The sequence below is a fragment of the Corvus moneduloides genome, chromosome Z (genome assembly GCF_009650955.1).
Source record: "Corvus moneduloides isolate bCorMon1 chromosome Z, bCorMon1.pri, whole genome shotgun sequence".
Taxonomy (NCBI): Eukaryota; Metazoa; Chordata; class Aves; order Passeriformes; family Corvidae; genus Corvus; species Corvus moneduloides.
The window spans coordinates 40,924,128-40,940,909 of NC_045511.1; the positions used below are offsets into that span (position 1 = coordinate 40,924,128).

General features: G+C 41.2%; 1 protein-coding gene across 4 annotated transcripts in view; it reads right to left on the reverse strand.

Annotated features, from left to right (window-relative positions):
• LOC116437976 (transducin-like enhancer protein 4) overlaps positions 1–16,782 on the reverse strand; it is a 98,374-nt gene that overhangs the window by 32,057 nt on the left and 49,535 nt on the right. For 3 of the 4 annotated variants that reach the window (XM_032096404.1, XM_032096405.1, XM_032096402.1), the window contains 2 exons: positions 11,405–11,609; positions 10,989–11,005 (listed from right to left, as the gene is read on the reverse strand). In XM_032096404.1, coding sequence (XP_031952295.1) covers positions 10,989–11,005; positions 11,405–11,609 — 222 coding nt within the window. The remainder of the gene's footprint in view (positions 1–10,988; positions 11,006–11,404; positions 11,610–16,782) is intronic. The other variant, XM_032096403.1, reaches the window with a different exon arrangement.

Sequence of the window (16,782 nt, forward strand, 5' to 3'; positions counted from 1 at the left end):
ACTTGTCTACTAAATAGCAGCAGCTCCGTCACGCTGTGATTGCCACAGCTGTTAGTAACCACTACAGCCCTATACTATTTGGTGGGAAACTTCTGTTACATTTACTATTATAAATCAGGTTATTGCTATTTGCAACACTAAGTTTGTTTACTAGTATTAGCAGGACTGTTACAGTTATCTGCAAGATTTGTAAAATTGTTTAAGGTCCAGGGAGAGCAAAGACACAAGAGAGGTACTGCAGCACAGAAAAGACTTGGTGTCAAAAGAGTTGCAGTTTGCACATATTACCTGGGAAAAACCTCTGATGCTAGATAACTAGAAACAGTCTGATGCTAGATACTCTAGAAAGAACAGGGAAGAGAGATAACATCACAATTTTTGATGGTGTCTTCTCTTCCTCATCCAGCAGAACAGGAAGAAGAGTGGAAAAATGGCACCCCCAGCCTTTGCCACAGCTGAAGATAACGTTGTTACCAGAAAATCTTCACAAAGCAAACCAGAGTTCTACAGGTCTGGTAAATAACTTTATTGCTTTCAAACACCTGCAGGGTGATACAAAGCTTTTAGGCTACCTAGATGGTGAGCACACAGTGCTTTTTCTAAGGCACCAAACTGATCCTGGACAGGTGCCATTATGCTTAAAGTAGGGTGCCTTTGCTACTCTCATGTCAATTATGGATGCTGACGAGGCACTCAAAAAATACTGTACTCCAAGGGAATGGCAGAAAAAGGTTTCTCTAACCCCACAAGGTTTAGTTTAATTGATTTTAAAGGGATTATTTAAAAATTATCCAGACACTGATTTTTTCTCATAAATTGCAGTATGGGACAGCAAGGCTCATTACAAAATAGTATTTGCAGGTCACGGCAGGAAACCTTTCTCAAAGCAGGTAAACAAAAACAAAACATTAACTTCTTCAAGGGCCAAAATAAATTGCAGTTTGGTATTTTTAAAAGAAATGCAGAAGTGGGACAGAAGTATAGCATCAACAGATACAGCTTCAACAAACATATCAGGGAGAAAGGAGAAATATAAATACACAGGTACAATTACTACAAGCCAGATACAATGATTTCCTAATGCCTGGTGATGTAAGAACACCAGGCAAAGCTTTATGTTATTTAGGTCAGCACTGGCTTTTCAACTCAATGCAACTAGTGATTTCTATAAAGTCTGTCCGCTTTGTTAATATGAAAAAAAGAGCAACAGACTCAGAAATATGTTGCTGTAGCTGAAGAGTTTTATGCTGTGTGTGGTGTGTGCCAAACACAAATCACACACCACTGGGGACAACCCTTCTGGGGGTCACTGTAACTGGGAGAGACCTCTCTTGGCCTTTTTTCCACACTCCTGCGCTGCACCTCTGCAGAACATGCCTGTCTGAAAAAGCAGTACTCCGCCAGCAAAATCAGTGTTATTATTTATTTTGATCTGTAAAGATTAATATAGCAAAGAAAATACTGTATGCCCTCTTTCAAACAATACAGTGGCTTGAAATATGCCAGCCTCTCTGTATGGAGAATCTATGATAGCTCAACCAGTTAATGAAAAAAGGAACAAACCTTGTTGAATCTTTTCCTTCTCTCATCCCTCCACCCCACTTGCTCATAAGTATGCAGTAAGAACACTCCCACAGCTGCATTCACTGCCTCTTGAGTGGCAGAAACAGGGGTGCAGCTGCACCTGATAATATTCGAATGCAAACAAGTAGCACTGCTACACCTCACTTAAAAGCTCCTCGGTACTCTTTGGTAACTTTGCAGATCAAAAAGAAGTGATACAGAGCAATCTGCTGTCCTTTTAATGCAATTAGCAGATTAAAGTGGCATTTCACTTCCAATAGTTCATTAAAACACTGATTGCATCCAGCAACTGCTGGTGATACAACATTCACAGTGTTCCCCCTACAGTCCTCCCTGAGACTTGGAGAGTTGGGGCAAGCCCTGAGTTGGCAGCCAGTGGTCAGAGCCAGCAGCCAGCACAACTTCAAGAGCCAGACACGAAATCTGCACCATGGTGCACTGCAGCAGGGATGAGGGTGGCAGAAGGCAAGGGGAGAGAACACCTGGCACCTGCCAGGGCACTGACAGGTAGTCAATAAGCCCCGTGCTAGTGCTCTCTGTAATTCCTTCAGGAGGCAGTGGAAAATACCATCCCCAGGATTTGCATGTCTTAAGCATAGTTGTGGCTGGGCCTCATGCTGGGTCAGCTGTCATATTTCTTATTTTTGCTACATGTCTCCATTTTAAAATTGTGTGAGACCTCCTCAAGTTCTGTTTCTACTAGTTTTGTGAGAGCGAAGCACGCAAGTGGTGAAGTCCTGTAAAAACGCTGTGTGGACACAAGAGCTTATTTCAGTTTTCCTCTTAGATTATTTTTTCATGAAAGACTGACAAGCCAAACAATACCTCCTCTTAGGAGAATATTTTTTAAATTTTTTCCCCCCATGCATCCAAAAGCAAGCTAACAGCATCCCAGAAGAAGTGAAATCAAGCTGAATCGTTCAATCCCTTCATTGTGGGAAGTGCTGCTGGGGAAGGACCTGGCTTCACCCCCTCTACCAGGAGCTTGGGGCATCCCTAGGGTCCCCTCCAGCTCTGGCCCTGCTGCTACCAGCCAGCGCAGCCCCACCGGTGCCAAGGAAAGAACAAACTAAAAAAGATTAATTCACAGATGTTCATGCATTTCACACACAGGGTGCCCTGTGGTCCGTTGCCAGGGCAACAGGAGACCACCAGCGCGCGCTTTATTGGCTTTATGAAGTGCGTCTTGGGGGCTATAGTCCGAGAAATGCTGCATGATAATCTTCAGGCTTTTCAGAAGCCTTGTTTTGTGTTTATCCACATTTAACCCTCTGAGTGTTATTACGAGCATCACTGTGTCTGGCATGCCAAGGAAAGTAGAGACAGGATGCAGGGAGACACACACACGGTCTCCGCTTCCAGCCTAGAAACCCTGGAAGGCACATCCTCAGCACCTGCTCCCACCTGCCCTGCACTGAAGTCTTCACTCACCGCCTGCAGGTAAGCTGGCAAGTAAGCTGTTGTAGCACAGAACTCAGTACAACCATGTCTGGGGACAAAACTGACACCAAAAAGCGCAAATAAAATGAAAGTTTCACACTAGGCTAACAAACAAGTGGCAGCAAGCATGTTTTCTCAGTAACTTCCGAAGAAGATTAAAAAGAATCAAAAGTGTCCCGCCAACTTTCTAGACACAGTATGCAAAAAACCACACTTTTATTTGGAACCAATATGTGACACCAGCAAACCATCCATGCCAAAACCTTTCCCAAAATTTATAAATTCACATAAAGAACCTCCCCATCTCTCCTCACTTCACGCTGGTGTCAGGTGTCTCCTCTGGCTGTCCTCTTAGTAGCCAAGGCAGGGTTGCAGATGGGGGGGCAGGAGGGAACAGGGGTTAAAATCACAAATGACACAACACCCCAAGCAGCAGCAGCCGCCACTGACATCAAGCGCTAATCCAGCAGGAGAAGAGAGGGAGAAAGCGAGGGTGGCAGAAGGGATCAGTTAAAGAAACGGCTTGCATTCAGACTTGCAGGGGAAAGAGCATGCAGAGACAATAATTTCCTGGGAAAAGCTAAAGCCTTACGAGAATTTACTCTGCCTCCTTTATTCAGACAACCAACCCTTTTGTGGCAGGGGCTTCCTGACTGACAGGAACCCAAGGCTCTTTAATAGGATTTCCATATTATTTCCAACACCTGCCTGTAAGTTATTTGTTTACATTGAAGAAGGCGAGATTCTCAAATCAGACATCTGCTTCTGGTTCAGGCATATTTTAGGAAACCATCTAGAAAGAAGCTTTGTTGCTATGGAGACATTTTTATTTTCTTCCCTTAGTTGGATGAAAAACATTAGCATTTCCAATTTTTTGTTCTTCAAAAGGCCAAATGTCGCTTAAGAAAAGACAGAACTTTTCAAATTGCTATGCAGAATAGGATAATCGAGCTTTAGATATTTAATTAATTATTCAACTCAATTAGAGCTGCACCAAAGAGAGGCAGGAAACAGTGCAACTTTCCTGCAAACTTCCCTCAATGGCCAATTCTTGCTGGCCAGTCTAATTGCTTCTTCCCTCAAAGCACAGCTAAAACTTTGTAATTCATGTTGCACTCAACAATCTTGCATAACAACTTGCGAATCAGTCAGACTACTCATTTCCCTCAACTTTTTCTAAAATCAACCTAATCATCTCAGACTAGGAATGTGCTTCTTTCCCAGTGCCAGAAAAGAGGTAGGAAGAGCAATACAAATATTAATATACTACTAGCATTCACCCCTATGACAGAAACTTCCAGCACAAGTCATACGTGTCGCTGAATCCAGAAGGTACACTCCTTCCCTCCCTTTAGCAGATAATCTGCATGCCCAAGGAATCCATTGATTACTTTGGACCTAAGAGTTTAAAAGACAAAATCAAAATGTTAAGTGCTAAAAAAAAAAAAAAAAAAAAAAAAAAAATCACAGTGCCAACAAAAATCTGTAAGACAAAAACCTAGCCTGTGTCCCGCTTTGACAAAAATTGAGATGCGTTGTTTATTTTCCCCCATGACATCGACAAACATCTATGTAACTTGACCTGCGAATGTGTTCCTCATTCCAACTCATCCGCTATGAGTAAACTAGTGTAAGTCATGAATTCCAGCATCCAAAGTATGATTTTAATTGCATGTTTACAACACGGAGAACTTCAAGAGACAGAATAAACAAATTAATTTCCTCCCTTTACTTCTTTTCCCCCAGATATTATATTGTCAAAGCCTTTGCGCTGGAGACCTTTCCACCCACCTCCTCATCCCAGCAAACTTCCTCTTCCTACTCTATGATGTGAAATCATAACCCTGTGTTATCAACATCACAGTCTGTTGCCATGGAAATAATTAGACATGACTGCTCAGGTTAGAAATTACAGCCCATGTATGTATTTGCCTTCTGGGTGAAGAGAGCATCTGCAGAGAGAATATTTGAGTTACCCTGTATCACCAAGTGGCAATATAAAAGTTTGACAGTGGGATGCACTACAGGAATTTGACCAAACGTGCGCACACCACTGAGTAAGAGTCACCCTGTGGTAACGTGCAGAAAGATGTAAGACGAGGACACTGTGCCATTAATAGACGGAAGTAGGTACAAGGCTATTGGGTAAAAGAGGTGAAGCCATCAAAACTAGAAGAAGCAGCTAATTCTTTGATACCAAAGTATATGCTGTTACTTTCATATGAATATGAATACTCTACACTAAATTGAGCTTCCCAGATGACCTCATGAAAAAGACTAAAGATGTGACACTGCATGAATGAAAGACATTTAAGACTCAGTTGGGGTGGAGGGGAGAAAAGAAGAAGAAAACGCAGCAGGGAGATATATACCTGAGGTTCAATTTCATGTTCCAGAAGTCTGTTAAAAACCACAGGGCTTGAATGACATACTACAAGTTCAGCCATAAAAAGGTTATTAAGAAAAAAAAGCAGTGCCAAAAAATCAGCTCCATAAGATAGACTGAGACAACAACAGGACCCTGCTAATTAATATTTGTTCTGCTTCAGCAGACAGTTACTGGACGAGACTGCAACAAACAAGCATGTCTCACCCAATCACATCATTAATCCACTCACGTTCACCACCTGAGGACCAGCTATGCCCCACAGATATTTATTCATCTGTTCCACAAACAAACAATTACAACACATTTTCTGGAATTAGGGCACCTGTTACATTCGGCACAGCTTACACGCCCAGAGGCAGATATCAATTAATACTGAAAAAATTACTGTATCAGAAGCCAACAGAAGTTATTCATTATTATTTGGTAATGCTACCCCCAAAACACCCACGAAGATCAAAACCACAACTCCTGCAGAGCAGTGTAGTTCAAATACGCTCTGTTTAAAACTACCACTTCATCATAACAGAAAGCAAAATACATGCAATGCTTCATTCCTGAATGGCAAAAGGTACTAACAGAATGACATGAGTCTGAAATGTCTGGATTCTAACAAGCCTGTGAAGTGCTTTTTAGCTGAATGGTGATTAATTGGCCAAATAACAAAATGATCAGGAAATAAATTCTGCACGTTTCTTTAAGTTTGTAACAGGTAACTAAATTTTTTGGGCTTGTTTAATACACACTGAATGCAGAGACATTTGGCAAGACACTCATGACACCAGAGGAAGTCACATTTAAAAGAAACCTGATGAGTAGAACAAAGTCCACAGAATACCTCACAGCAATTTATGTGGTGTTCCTCTACCAGCAGAAGAACAAAGTCAGCAACGTAATTACTTTTGGTAATATCCAGAAGTCCTACATTGTATGTTGGGGATTTTTATTTTAAATTATCTTGTACTTTGCAGAAGTATATTCACACAACTCCTCCAAGCATCACAGATTCAGGAGTAAGCAGCTTACTCTTACTTACAACTAAATGAAAAGAGGCCTAAACACTTAATAGTGGCTAACAGCTTGAGAAGCACTGGAGCACCTGCTACCACAAATGTAAATGGAATGTGGGAATTGCATCCATTCACTTTCCCTGTATCGCCCACATGTAATTATTAGCTTTCACACAGATTAAGGCAAAAGTAATTTTATTTCTAAATTCAACTCAATTTGCCCTGACAGACTTCTCCCAATTCAACAGCATGCTGGCCAGAAATCCACCTCAAAGCTGCATTTGATGCATTATTTCAGATCTTTTCTTCTAAAACTCTTTTTTCCCCCCAGAAGACTCTCAAACCAGCTGTTTTATTCCTGTCACAAGACTGCAATTTTCAATTATTGGCACTTGTTGCTGCTGAAAGAGTAGCCCCCAAGACCAAAATGAAAAAAGTTTTCATCATCTTGGCAAGTCTTACTACAGGTATAGTCTGCCCCAAATAATTTAAAAATCAGATGAAAAAAAAAAACCTAACAACCAAAAAACAACACAAGCAAACAAACAAACAAACCCCAAAAGAAAGGCAATGCACAACAGGCATATAAAGAACATGAGATCTGTATTAGAAGTGATAAAAAGTTAACACATGTTGGATCCTGTGCATGAATTCACATGTTTCAGAAGACTCTCAGATTCTTAAACAGTCTGCTCAGGGATATCCAGGCTACCTCTGGCAGGCCCACAACCCAGCCAGCATCTGGGAGATCCTTCATTCCATTTGCTGCACTTAGAGTCATGGGAAGAGAATGCTAGCACTAGACTACTTTCTGTCAGGTGGAGCTTTTGTACACAAGATGCTTCCATACCTCCTTCAAAGGGAATGTGTTAGAGAAGGAACTTTGTTAGGCACCAGAGAAGCTTTTGCCACATTTGTCCCAGAGATGATACCAGGGCTGGGAAGAAGGACATGCCTCCTGCATCAAGAGATTTCACAGGAGGTGGAAAAGAAACTTGTGCAGTGCAATTAACAAGGAAGAATGCACTTAAAACAATAATCCCTTTTTTTTTTCCTTTTCTTTTTTATAAAAAGAAATTTTACAGCTTTGAAAAGGAGACACACCAAGTCCTCTGCGGAAAGCTGTTCAGCTAACTGCAGACCTGTTTGTCTTTCTGTCAAAACACATTACTTTCCCTCAGAGCCCTTAAGCCAGGGCTGCACTTTGAGCACAGCCCTGGCGCATGCCACCCTTCCCTTCCCTTTGTCTGCTCAACAGCCTTGCCACTGCACAAAGAGCGCTCCCATGACCCAGTTTACTGCATTTAGAATTTTCCCACACTTCAAACTTCGCAAATAATTTGGAGGACTGAATCCAAGAAGAAATCAAAGAACTCCCAAAGCTGCCCTTCTCCACAGAGCTTGCTGTGCCAACGATGATCTATTATTTAGGAACAGCTCCTGGACAATCTCACGTTACCTGAAGGTGAATACTCAGTTTCAGCAGTGAACTACTCACTCCAGGGAGGTGCTGAGGAGGACATGAGCCCAGTCTGGCCTATGAGGCATAACACGTCACGTCTGAAAGAGTGATGCAAACTGCCTTTTCCCTAGACTGAACTAAGAGGACAGTCAGGACCAGCACAGCTAGAGACAGGAAGTTTCAGTAAGAAAACTGCCCAGCAAATCCAAAGCTGGAAGTAGTGGCATTTCAGCCAAATTCATTTCTTTGTAGAAATGGGTAGTGTACCTTCGTTATCTCAATTGCACACTAAAGCATAAATTTACACTTCATGAACTATTTTAAAATCCACCCTGCTTAATAATCTATACCAGCAAGAAAACACTTTAAAGTGTCTCTCACAATTAAACCCAGCCACAACCTTATATAAATCAAAATTTTGCTACCATATCAAAACGTTACACTGGGGCTGTATAACATTGCCCATATCCTCATTACATGCTACACTAATTACTACCAGCAGATTCAGAATTTTCTGCACATTAGAGGCTTTTAGAGGAGCTATAAAAAATTTCAGGCATCATTAATTTAAATTTGTATTGAAATTTCCTTTTGACAGATGGCCAAAAATTACTTACTATTTAGAGTACCAGAGCCTGCCTGTTTGCACATGGGAAGAGGAAAGGGAAAAATTAAAAGGAAGAAGGAAATTTATGTCACATTCATTACCTGTTAAATGTTAAGGAGCGTTATCCTGCATGAATAAATTATTTCATACAAGCACACAGACTCCAGCTGGTTCTGGCTGACAAAAACTGTCTCAAGTCACACAGCAGACAATCATAAAAAGCCTCTCTTAACCAGGAACCACTTAAGGGAGGAGGGATCGATTGAACAAGCGACTAACTGCTACTCTGGGCATCACTGAAAACATTTAAGGAAATTAGCAAACTCTTTCACCTTGCAAAGCTGGCAGTAAGCCCCATAATGCTGACACACAAGCCAATTCACAACCTGAGCACCGTGCAAGACAAACATCTACTTCTCATTTCAAAGTAAACTGCACAAAGTAGACACCCTTCTCTCCTTCTAGAAGCTGTATGAGTAACAGCACTTGTGAATCAATCCTAGAAAACATCAACCTTTTCAGTACAAACGCTCCGCCTAACACCCATGCCAGCATAAACACCCCAATATCTCACAAATGTTACAGAAACATGAGTAGCATGTATTGTTTAGAAACAGTCAATGGCACATATTAGCAGTTCTCCTCAGTCATCTTCTTGAATGAAATTGTCATGGTTCCAACTGTACAGGTAGGCAAACTCAATCAAGAAACCAGGTGGGTTTGTACTCTCACATTTAGGTATCTGCTCTGCTTGTATTTGTCAGTTTGAGTGCAGGAAAAAGGAAAATGGACTGAACTTATCTGTTCACAGTGAAGAGTGGGTGTTCTAGGGAAATCATCATGAATGTGTTCTCCAGTCTCATTGCTTAAAGCAGTAGTAGCAGTTTCCAGCCCTCATGATAAAGAGGCTGAGTGGGAAATTTAGGTTGGATGTCAGGAAAAAGTTTTTTATTGAAGGAGTGATAAAAGTTCTGGAAACGCCTGCCCGGGGGGGTGGAGGAGTCACCATCCCTGGATGTGTTTAAATAAAGACTGGATGTGGCTCTCAGCGCCATGGTTTAGTTGAGGTGGTGTTAGGCATGGGTTGGACTTGGTGATCTTGAAGGTCTCTTCCAATCTGGTGATTCTGTGATTCTGTGAAATCCAACATGCTGTTGTCTTATGTCAGCAGATAGACAGCTTCAGTGCCTTTGCTGGTCACTGTGAAAACTGACAGCTCCTGTCAGCTCCTGGCTGTTATGCAGAGCCATGTGGGTAACAGCAAAACTGACAACTACCAGCTCAGTTGCACTTGGCTGGGACATGTCAGGGTTGCCAGTGGCAGAATGGATGTGTTGGGACAGGCTGTGGGACACATCCCCACCTGTAGTTGCCAAAGAAGCAGGGGCATGGCCCCTAGTGTCAGCCGTGGCTGAACAGGTCTCTGGTATGGACAAAGCCTGTGCCCAGAACCATGCTCCTCCCAACACGGTCAAAGGCACACTGGTAGTATCGACCTGACAAGATCCTGCTAATCTTGTCTAATGCACTCGTGCTGTGAACATCTCTTCCACCACCTCCCCAACCCGAAGGATATATTGTATCTTCCTAAAAAAAAAAGCACCACTAGAAACTTGACAAACTGTTTCTAAGTGCTCAATAAGGCTGGTGTAGGTCTTGACATTTCTAAGAGAAGGGTTTCTTTCATTTCACACTCAGCACCACCTAGTAAGGCTTGATCTTGTGTTTCTGAAAACTGCAAACTAGGAGAGCAGACCCATCAAGGAAGAGAAAAGGGCTAAGACACATCTCCCCACCTGCAGCATTAAAACTCCAGGAGTCTCTGAGAGACTCTGGTGGCCATCAGTATAGAAAAGCATCACATAGCACTGAATCATATCTATTACTAAATGCTCAAGATTTTCCAAGTTACAAGGTGTGTTATTACATCTACTTATGAACACTACCTTACCCAGGATACAGGTATGCTGCTGAGTCACTCAGAACCTGAAAATTAATTTTTGGAAAAGGAAGGCAGAATCCCCAGTGCAACATTCGTCAGGGTAGAGGGAAGGGCAGCTCACTCCTCTCAACTACAGGACAGCACGTAGCACCCCACCTCTCCCCTGTGAGCAACAGAGCTCTCCTTCCTCAATTGCATTAAATATCAGAATTACAATTTACAGCCTGCAAATGACTTAAGACTACTGGCTTACTCCTTCTGTCTTAAAAGCTTGTACCCAGACCTTGGGCAGACCTTTCTTTCTATCCAAGAACAGCCTCAATGCTGTTCCAGCAAACTCACTGGTTGGCATGTTGCTTGCAATCCCAGCTGCCCCACTACCAGCCACTGCCTAAATGTGATACACAGGTTGTGCAGGGTGCTGCCAATCAACACAAGCATCACAACCCAGTTCCACTTTGTGACTTTTTCCACCACTCCGTGCCACACTTCAGAAAAATGCAGCATTCATGCAGTCCTGTCGAGCTACCCTTTGCACCTACAAAATGGAATCCTACCTTGATGGAGTCTCTGTCTGCATGCAGAGCAGCCCACGTGCGTAAGGAGGGGGAGAGATGGTGGCAGAGAATGGGCATGGGGGGAAGAGAGAAAGAGAAAAGCACTAGTTAGTTTACATAAAATTATACATTTATCATACTCCGAAGAAAGAATCTTGATGTCTGTTAAATAATAAATTGCACAGATGTTAAGTTTTCTGTAGAGTTAATTATTAATGCTGTACAGCCAGATTTATAAAACTGTATTTCTAGCATTTGAACACAATTTCTGGTTACTGCTAGATACTAAACACTAAAGTAATCAGCTAGGAACTCTTCTGAAAATTCCTCTCCCCCCTCCCCTTTGCTTGTTTTAAACAGGAGAATTTGAAAAAAAGAAGGGAAACGAAGCCTCACACTCATCTAGCAGCACCTACCTCTTTGGTGATCATTATCATGGTGCTTCTTCTCATCTTTAATTGGGAGGTGGGACTGCCCCCCCAGTGCACTGGACAGTGCCAGGAGACCAGCACTGCTGCCAATGGGGGGGATGGCTGGAGGCTGCAAGCCCGAGGGGTGCGGAGTGAGCGGCACGGGAAGACCATGTCCATGTGACAAGTGCTGGGCCTGGAGTTGTTGCTGCTGTGAAAAACAAAACACAGATATTGAATTTGTTCAGGGAGCTGGGGATTGTCTGACTGATCACCTACATCAACTGACTGATCAATCAATGAATCTGATCAATCCAAGATATTAATGCTCACAAACATCCTTAAAAATGTCCATATGTTTGGACAAAACATATTCAGACTGATATGGAAAAACCTCAGGCTGAACAGGAAAACAACAACAAAAATTAAAAAATAAAAAAAAGCAAGTGAATGTTACCATTTTGGTGAATTTTTTATTTTTTGACAGAGGTATTACACTTTTCTCTTTCTAGTGGAAACACACCATGTGCACATCTAATCAAAACATACGTAACTGTAAAAGCAGTTATATAATGAAAAAAAAAAGCTGAAAATTGAGAAAATTAGTGTTAAACAGTTCTCCCAGCGCTACTGCACAGCATGCAGTGAAAGTTAATTTGAAAGAGAAAACCTGAATTAACAATCCAGAAAAGGAAACTGGTTGCAGCCACCGTTTTAAGCCCTTTAAGTGTCCTCAGCGGTACTTGAGCAAATTACTAAAGAAAATCTAATGTAGCAAGGCTTGGGTCTTCCTGTAGGCTTGCTCAATAATGCTGAAATAATTGGGCACTCTGTGCACGTTTAGTGATGCTCGAATGAAAAGCTAGAGGCCTGCCCTTGTACTCTTCTCTAGCTGCTGACTCTGTGTTGTGACAGGTTTATTTGAGTGGGACTGTGATGCATGCACCAGTAACTGCACTGACAAAGAGTTTAAAGTCATTTTTACCAGTACACTGGCAACACATAGAGAAAGCCCTTGAGAGGTTCAAATTGGAGTGCTTGACCTCAACCAGAGCTGCATAACCACTGTGGGGTAGATAGACTGTTGCTATTCGTTGGGAAGGCAGGGGAAAAAAACCCTGACAAATCAACAACAAAAACCAAACAGGTGAAAAAGTTTAGTTAAATATATCCCAAGAGAGATCTGTTCAGGTCTAAGGCTTACACCTTAACCATCCGACTAATTTCTGTTCACAGAATAACCAGATTACCTCTGAAATTTTCTTTTCATTTTCTAGCAGCTATTGCTCAGGATAAATCAAATCCCAAGTCCTCTAGGATTGTTCTCTCCCACCTGCATGTCTGTATACAGAACTTTAGAACAAACAAAAACTTAACTTGCTTTGCATAAAACCATTCCACTTTAAACTTCTAAGACTTGAGACTGACCTTACATGAAGGTGAGCTGAAAGTAAAAGGCTGCAAGTCACAGCACGCTAGATAACCCTTGCAGCACACTGCACACACACCTCCCTTGACACCCCACCCTGAAAGTAGAGATCCTTCTCTTCCTCTTGGAAATAAACCCCATGCAGTGGAATCAGAGGGGCAGTGGCATACACAAGTCATCTAATCCAGATCAGTGCCAGGGAAAGGAGGGGAATGATCTAAAAGCAAGGTATGGGGGAGTAAAAATACAAAAGAAGCTGGGGGGCAGACACCAAACCCAAAACTAAACAAACAAAAACCCAGAAGGAATACTCTTCCAAGTGGAAGAAGAAGGAAAGGCTCAGTCTTTTTCCTGCTTGCGAACCCATGTCATTCCAACAGGTATTCCTTCTTGTAAAATGTATCAAACCCTTTTTGCTTGCTTGATGCTCTTATGGCAGTATGCTTCATTCTTCAGAATATTAAATTAACTACAATGAAACAAAGCAGGAGAAAATAGTGTATTGCTTAGCTTCAGGGTTTGAACGGGGCTGCCTTACAACAATCTGGCATGCTCAATCTGGGGAGGGAGGAGAAGAATGAGCAAAAGAAAAGCGATAAACAACATAAAGTGTGTTCTGCTATATCATTTTGAACAAGGAATCTCCCATTCCTATTTGAGAATGTGCTATAAACCACCGCAAGAAGATCTCTCTGTCTGAATCTGCCAGCAGCTTAAATCACAGACTTTGAGAAGAGCCTGAGAATATCAACAGTGAGCTTTCCCCTTGTTAACTACTACACTGTCAACTGAAGAGGAACAATCACTGCACACTACTGTACAATCCATACAGACCTGCCTACTGACCTACCCAATTTGCATTATATGACCTCCTCTATTGATATAGGATGGCTTCCAAAGAGCTGGAAGAAAACCACACTGTGAATGTAATCCCCTTTTTTACTGCTCTTTGTTGGGAATCTCTCTACATAGCTCAGCAAGACAACAGCACAGACTGAAGTTTGGATGTACTGAATATCATTAATGACTCCAAGACATAATATGGTGTTTAAAAGTAGTAGCCTAGCAGCTTGAGATCACCCAGAACAGCTGGGCTGCCCAAGTCCCTCTTGGCCAAGAATCGATGTGTTTTCACTGAATCACAGAGAGCTCTGAAAATAACTGCAGAGAGTGGGGAATAAAAAAACCAAACCCAGAGCCTTCCGGCCACAGAGAACTTTTCTGAAGAGACCAAGCTCTTCCATTAAAAGGGATGGGAACCTGAAATCTTACAAGAACATGGCCTCAGAAGTGACAAAGTGTCATTCACTGATAGAGCAGAAATTTGGTGCAATTCAGTCACATTGTAACAGCAGAAAGAAAATTATTAGGTATGAAAACCAGACTGTTAAACAAGTCTAAGCTAACACCCAAAATTCCAGCAGAGACCCACATGCCTGTGCCACACAAGGATGATATTGTTGCAGGCTGTTAGATGGGGTAGAACTAAAATTTCAACAACAGGAGGAAGATTGTGGACTAGGACTGCATTGGTATGGGAAAGACTATGACCTCCTCCAATACAAGGAGCAATGCTGAACACCAAAAATGAGGCACTGGGCCAAAACCAGAAAGGAAGCAAATTCAAGTGAAACAATGAGCAGGCTTTTGCTCTCAAAACATAGAAGAGGAAAAGGAAATAAAAGTATATAATAATGTAATTAGTGCTGTTTGCTAATAGGCTTAGTCAAGAAGGTAAAGACAAAGTGACATCTCTGACTGCCATTTCCAAACCTTTTAAAACAATTAGTGTATTCTAATACCCACACATGGACAGCTTGACTTTGTTTTTCCATTGCTTATGAGTGTCATTGGTGAGCATCAGACGGCCTACATGCAGCCATTTGTTTAAATGGAAATTTATATAAAAATGGGCAATTCCTTAGCCCACTAGGCATCAGATTAGTGCTACAAAAGTGGCAAAAAAAGGTGATCTCCTCGAGTCATCAAAATGCCAAAGATATGGAGGAGTAAGATAACTGATAGATATTCACCACACAAAGAAATATTCCACTGCGGAAGAAAGTTCACAGTTGTTTCTGCCTGTAGGATGAATTTAGATCATAAAATCTGACACAATTTAAAAACTTGCAAGGAAAGCCTGAAAATGAGCCAACTGAGCAACCACATAATTTTTTTTAAGTTGCTGTAATGCCTTCTCTTCCCTTCTTCATCTTCTCTTTAATTTGTTATCTTTGGTCATGTTATTTATTAACTCTTAGCATGTGGCTAACTTTAGACAATCCCACCACAGTTGACTACAGTATGCATAAAGTCAAGCATACATCTTCAGCATTAATGCATAATAGGTGAAAACTTGGAAAGGAAGACTTTATGATGCTGTAAATTTTCCAGAATTATTTGAAAATAAAACAAGCAACAGTTAGCTACCAAGAAATACACCCTACGGAGTTACAAAATAGATTGCAATGTTTTTAAGGAGCATTCAACACACACTAAATATAAGAGCACAGGGTAAACACAGCAATCAGAAAGAAGCCAAGAAAGAAGACTGCATTCTTTTTAGTAATAAGTTTAGGAAGATGATCATTTAAATCAGCTGAGTAGTAAAAACTGAAGTAAAGCTTTCAAAACACATTAACACATGTCAAATAAAGATAACATCTGGCTGCTACTAATGGTATTTTCTTTTCTGTATATTCTTCTAGGCCGTCTAGAGTAAGGAATAAAGTAACTCCAAAGTCACATCTACACAAATAGGTAAAAAGGATTTGCTGAAGGTTTTTATCTGAGTAACACTAATTTTTAGAACCACCATTCTAAATATTGACGCTTAGCTTAATTCTTTTCCCAACACATCTTAAGAGATCAACTTTAAAGTAAAATGTGGTAACAAACCCACTAACAAATTAGCTTCAAATGCTCTCTTGTTATAGTCAGCACATTCAAAGCCTATTTTCCTGGAAGAAGTTCAAGTTTTTACTGGATACTTTCCAAGCAGCTCTGTGTTGCAGTAATCTACCACTTTCCCTCTTACAGACCCGCAAAAGTCACAGCTATTACTCAAACAACCCGAACATACTACTCTAATCTGAAGACATTTCTAATGTTAACAACTAATGTCTCAAAAAGATATTTTGTCTTTTGTATTTATACACATGTTCACTACTCATACCTGCAATACTGCTAGGACCTCAAAAAAATCTGAATAAAATAGCTTCATTGTTTGTTTGAAATGAGTTAGGTGCTGTGGTTGATTGCTCAGAGCAAATCATTTAGTAAGACAGCATACAGACAAAACAGAACCCAAGATGAAGAGAAAACAAAGACATAAAAACAATGGCTCCAGAGTATACAATATCAATGTCAATGGTTTGGAAACCAGCAAAGGCAATCCTCTGGCACACACAGTTATGAGTGTACTTAAGATGATATGAATTTTTATCTATCACGCCTGTTCGCACCCTTGATGTCGTCTGCACTATTTGTACTTCCTTTGTACTGTTCTCTCTCTGGTGGCAGACATTTTAAAAAAAAGTTTTTCTGATGTTATGATACAAGACAGCAAAACAGCCTACAAAGAGAGTCATACATCAGTTCTTCCAGTGGAATGGTTCTGGAGCTATATGGGTATATACCATATAATTGGTTTGCATAAAGAAACAGTGCTACTGCTGTACAGTAGAATAAACTACTACCCTTACTCTTTTAAGGGAGAGTGATCAGTTTGAAAATTATTACAGTGCCCAAAGTAAAAGGAAATATCCTGGTGGGAGTCTTCTTTAGACCACCAAGACGAAGAGGCAGTTGAAATAGTCTATAAACAGTTGGCAGAATTCTCACAATCACAAGCTCTTCCTCTCTTAAGGGATTTCAACTTACAAGATGTCTGCTAGAAATACAATACAACAGAGAGAAAGTAGTCCAGGAGGTTCCTGGAGGACAATTTCCTCAC